General features: G+C 43.7%; 1 protein-coding gene across 1 annotated transcript; it reads left to right on the forward strand.

Annotated features, from left to right (window-relative positions):
• The first annotated feature begins 2,921 nt into the window (after positions 1–2,921).
• LOC108771890 (uncharacterized) lies at positions 2,922–3,590 on the forward strand. The gene has a single exon (XM_018537297.1). It carries the CDS (start codon positions 2,922–2,924, stop codon positions 3,588–3,590), a length of 669 nt encoding a protein of 222 aa, XP_018392799.1.
• The last annotated feature ends 802 nt before the right edge of the window (positions 3,591–4,392 follow it).

Consider the following 4,392-nt stretch of genomic DNA (forward strand, 5'->3'; position numbering starts at 1 on the left):
GTACATATTCAACATAGAAAATATTCGTTATATGTACGTTCACTTTGAACTGGCAGATTTAGTAATATATCAGTTACTTTTCGTGGTAATATATTATATTAGATAATATCATTTAAAGTATTAAAGGTTTAAATTATTAGGTTACATTATTAGATAATCATTTTAATTTAGAATGGTACAAATTTTTGGGGTCAATTTTTAAAGGATGATATTCATTGTGTTTTTTATTTTGTGATTAGGTAATCGTTTTAATTTTGATAATTTCAATTTTTGTAGTTTTCATTTACTTTTCGTGGTACATAACATAGAAAATAACATAATGTATGTTCACTTTGAACTGGCACATTTAGTAATATATCAGTTACTTTTCGTGGTCATATATTATATTATTTACTTTTCGTGATACATTTTAATATAAAGTGTTCTAGGTAACACAATGTGTATTCTATATTAGAAGTTCTTTGATAAGGATCCAAACCGAGGATCGAAACGTAAGAAAAATTGTATATTTTCAATAAATCTTATCAACACACACTAACATCCTGTGTACAAGACTCGATTAGGCATTTCTCTTTCTCTTTTAAATGATTATCTAATAATAATATATTAACCACGAAAAGTAACTGATGTATTATTAATCCTAACATATCTTTTAAAATGAAAGGTCAAGCCATGTTCAAAAATAGATCCGCGCAAGTTCAAAAACCCAACAAATTTAAACCTTTGAAAACTAACCGCAAAAATTTGATCCTTCCTAAATTAAAATGATTACCTAACCATAAAATAGAAAACCCAATAAATTTCAACCTTTGAAAATTAACCCCAAAAATTTGAACCTTTCTTAATTAAAATGATTATCTAATAATGTAACATAATAATTTAAACCTTTAACACTTTATATGATATTATCTAATATAATATATGACCAGGAAATGTAACTGATATATTACTAAATGTGCCAGTTCAAAGTTAACATACATTATGTTATTTTCTATGTTGAATATGTACCACGAAAAGTAAATGACAGATTATTCAAGGTACAAATTCTAAATGAACATACCTACATATAAGTAAAACAGATCACAATCTGCATATTACAGTTTTCTAGAAAATAACTGCAATGAACATACATAAAATATATTGTATTTTATGTGAAAAGCCGCGAGAGTAAGCATCAAAACATAAACACAGAGAGATAAACGTAACGTACACGGAGAAATATAGGTAGGAAATAGCCTTTTAAATTCGTGCGTTTCTTGCACGAGTTTTTGTGTGTCAAGCATGTGATGGTATTTGTAGTAAGCACGCGAAAGTAGAGGCAAATATAATGATAATGCGAGGATAAAGTTAGCAGTATTAATGATAAATAAAATATTAATATAATTAGATATTCCTATAGGATGAAAAATTTTAAAAATATAATAACGACAATAAGCGGAGCACCGCATATCATACATGCGTAACAATATTTACAGTCCGCAGAAATTACGAGAAAGTCGAAAATGGTAAGAGAACCGAGCGAGATAAGAAAGAGGGACAGTCGATCAGCTGACTCTGAGACCCACGGGGGTTTTCGGAGCTGTGTCTAGCGAGTTCGGAGAAAAGATATCTTTCCGTGAAAAGTCGACTAATTGATATCGCGGCGGTTTTCCAAACAGAATTGTAACCGAGTGATGCTAGGCGAGTACATTTCCTGTCTCTAGCGCTTGTAATTTCATTTTTTTAATACATTGACGAATTATAAGCTAAGTTCTTTACATATGTTTATTGATGACCTTACATTTCTCTACTGCATCATTTCTCAGTTCCTGCGCCCCTCGATTCTTTAACATCTACTGACGGAGTTAACAAAGTGGGGGAAAATTATACTGGTGACCCCGACGTGATTTGAACACGCAAGATAACATACGCAACGCACGCTCGAACACATGCTCAAGCACACGCTCGCACACACGCTCACGCACACGCTCGTAAGCTAGATCCCAGCGCGATCGCACGAGCAGCTGACGGGCGGCACCGAGTAGCACAGAGCAGCCACGAGCGGTACCAATCCACACTGCGCTCGTCCTTACCGGATTCTTATCATTCTGACGCAATCCGTTGGATAGCGCCATCATTAGGAGGGGAGTCCTGTGGCGGCTCGCCACCAGAGGTCCAAAAAGGAAAAGACTCAAAAGGAAGAGGCTGCGCCAATTCTCGCATGTACTCGAGATACGTGAGATCTATTCATATAGCACTTCGCTCTAAGACACCTCCAGGCGTCTAAGGCAGGCTCCCACTACAATGCCTTACTGATGAGTCCAGTAGTGGGGGCCGGGACGAAACGCAGCAGTGGATGACAACAATATTTTCACATAAACAATGCGGAGCCTAACTGGTGACCCCGACGTGATCGGAGATAGATTTTCGCGTTACATACAATATTGCAAGTGCGCGAGTAAAGACAGACATTGTCACGGAAATTCGAACGTGATTCTCTTTCGCTTGTTGGTATCGGGTGACCGCCGCAGAAAGTGAACGCACGAAGTGAAGATACAAAAATGTTCATGATGCGTGAGGAAGAGGTGCGACCGCAGACGTCACAGCAAGATTTAGGTGCACAACAGACGCAGGCAGAGCGAGAGATACAGGGGTCGGAGCAGCAGTGTGTGCAGGGTACACAGCAAGGGTCGCAGTCGATTCAGCAGCAGCAGTGGATGCGTCGAGATATGGCACAGCCGTTAAACTTTTTCGTGACGGGTAATGAGGTCAGCCGTGTTGGCATGCGAATGCCAGAATTTACGCCCGCGGATCCTGAACTATGGTTCAGTATAGTTGACCACAGTTTCTAGGCCGCCGGGATAACGGTCAATGGAACGAAATTCGGATACGCGTTAACAGCGATCGGTCCGCGGTATACGACGGAAGTACGGGATATTATTATGAATCCGCCCGCGGAGAGAGCATATGAGACGCTGAAGACGGAACTAATAAAACGCCTTAGCCTATCCCAGGAGCATAAAACGCGTAGACTCCTGGAGCATGAAGAAATCGGCGATAGGAAACCGTCGCAATTTTTACGACACCTTCGCGGACTTGCCGGAAGCGTGGTTGGCGACGGCTTGTTGCGGACGGTATGGCTGAGTCGATTGCCGGCGTACATTCAGCCACATTTAGTGACACGCACAGCAGACACACTTGAGCAGCTGGCGGACATGGCGGATGCGATTGTGGAGGCCACCCGGGCGCCCATGTTTCAAATCGCGGAGGCTGCGCGAGCCCCGGTACGTCAGGACACGAACGATGATGCCTCAATCGAAGCAAAATTAGAACTGCGTTTAGCGCAATTTCGTTTGAGTCTGCAGCAGGAGTTGGCAGAGCAGTTGACGGCGATCCGAAGATCGATCGAAGCGATCGGTGAGCCGCGTTCTCGCAGAGACGACCGCAGCGACGGTCGACGCCGGAGGCGTTCGTGTTCAAGGTCGCGCCCTCGAGAGCATGGACATGCTTCAAACGGACTTTGCTGGTACCATTGGCGTTATGGACCAGACGCGCACCGATGCGAGGCACCTTGTTCGGCAGCGCAGAGAAACATCACGGCCGGTCGTTAATGGCGATGTACGATTCGGGCCGACGGACGCGTCGCCTTTTCGTAACAGACAGAGTGACAAAAACAGATTTTTTAGTAGACACAGGTGCAGATCTTTGCGTATTTCCTAGAAGGATGGTCCGGGGACCACGACAAAGATCCACCTACGAACTCTCGGCGGCCAGCGGCACGGCAATTAACACGTACGGGACTGAAACGTTGACATTGAATTTTGCACTTCGCCGCGTTTTTACTTGGCGATTCGTGGTCGCGGACGTGTCGAGACCGATCATTGGCGCTGATTTCCTCGCGTATTACGGATTGTTGGTGGATTTGCGAGGTTCTCGTCTAATCGACCAGATGACAAGTTTGACGGCGCGCGGGCGTTGCATGCGGTGCGAGATGCCAGGTGTAAGGACGATCGCGGGAGCGACATCGTATCATCAGCTGCTGGCGAATTATCCCGACATCACGAAACCCGGAGGACAGCTCAAGCTTATGAAGCACGATACACGACATTATATTGAGACGACGCCAGGACCGCCAGCGTCGTGCAGGCCGAGAAGACTCGCACCGGATCGCTTGGCTGCTGCAAGGGCGGAATTTCGGAAAATTGTGGAAATCGGAGTTGTGCGACCATCTAAGAGCTGTTGGTCCGCTCCGTTGCATATGGTGCCGAAGCGGGGCGAAGAATGGTGCCAGTGCGGTGATTACAGGGCACTGAATGCGCGAACGATACCGGATCAGTATCCTGTTCGACATATTCATGACTTCGCGCAGGCACTGCAAGGTAAAAAAATCTTTACAACGATAGATCTCGTTAG

This window comes from Cyphomyrmex costatus, unplaced genomic scaffold, assembly GCF_001594065.2.
Source record: "Cyphomyrmex costatus isolate MS0001 unplaced genomic scaffold, Ccosl1.0 scaffold1691, whole genome shotgun sequence".
Taxonomy (NCBI): domain Eukaryota; kingdom Metazoa; phylum Arthropoda; class Insecta; order Hymenoptera; family Formicidae; genus Cyphomyrmex; species Cyphomyrmex costatus.

Excerpts from the sequence above, each read along its gene's own strand:
- LOC108771890 (XM_018537297.1), top strand. The coding sequence starts at position 2,922 with ATGAATCCGCCCGCGGAGAGAGCATATGAGACGCTGAAGACGGAACTA.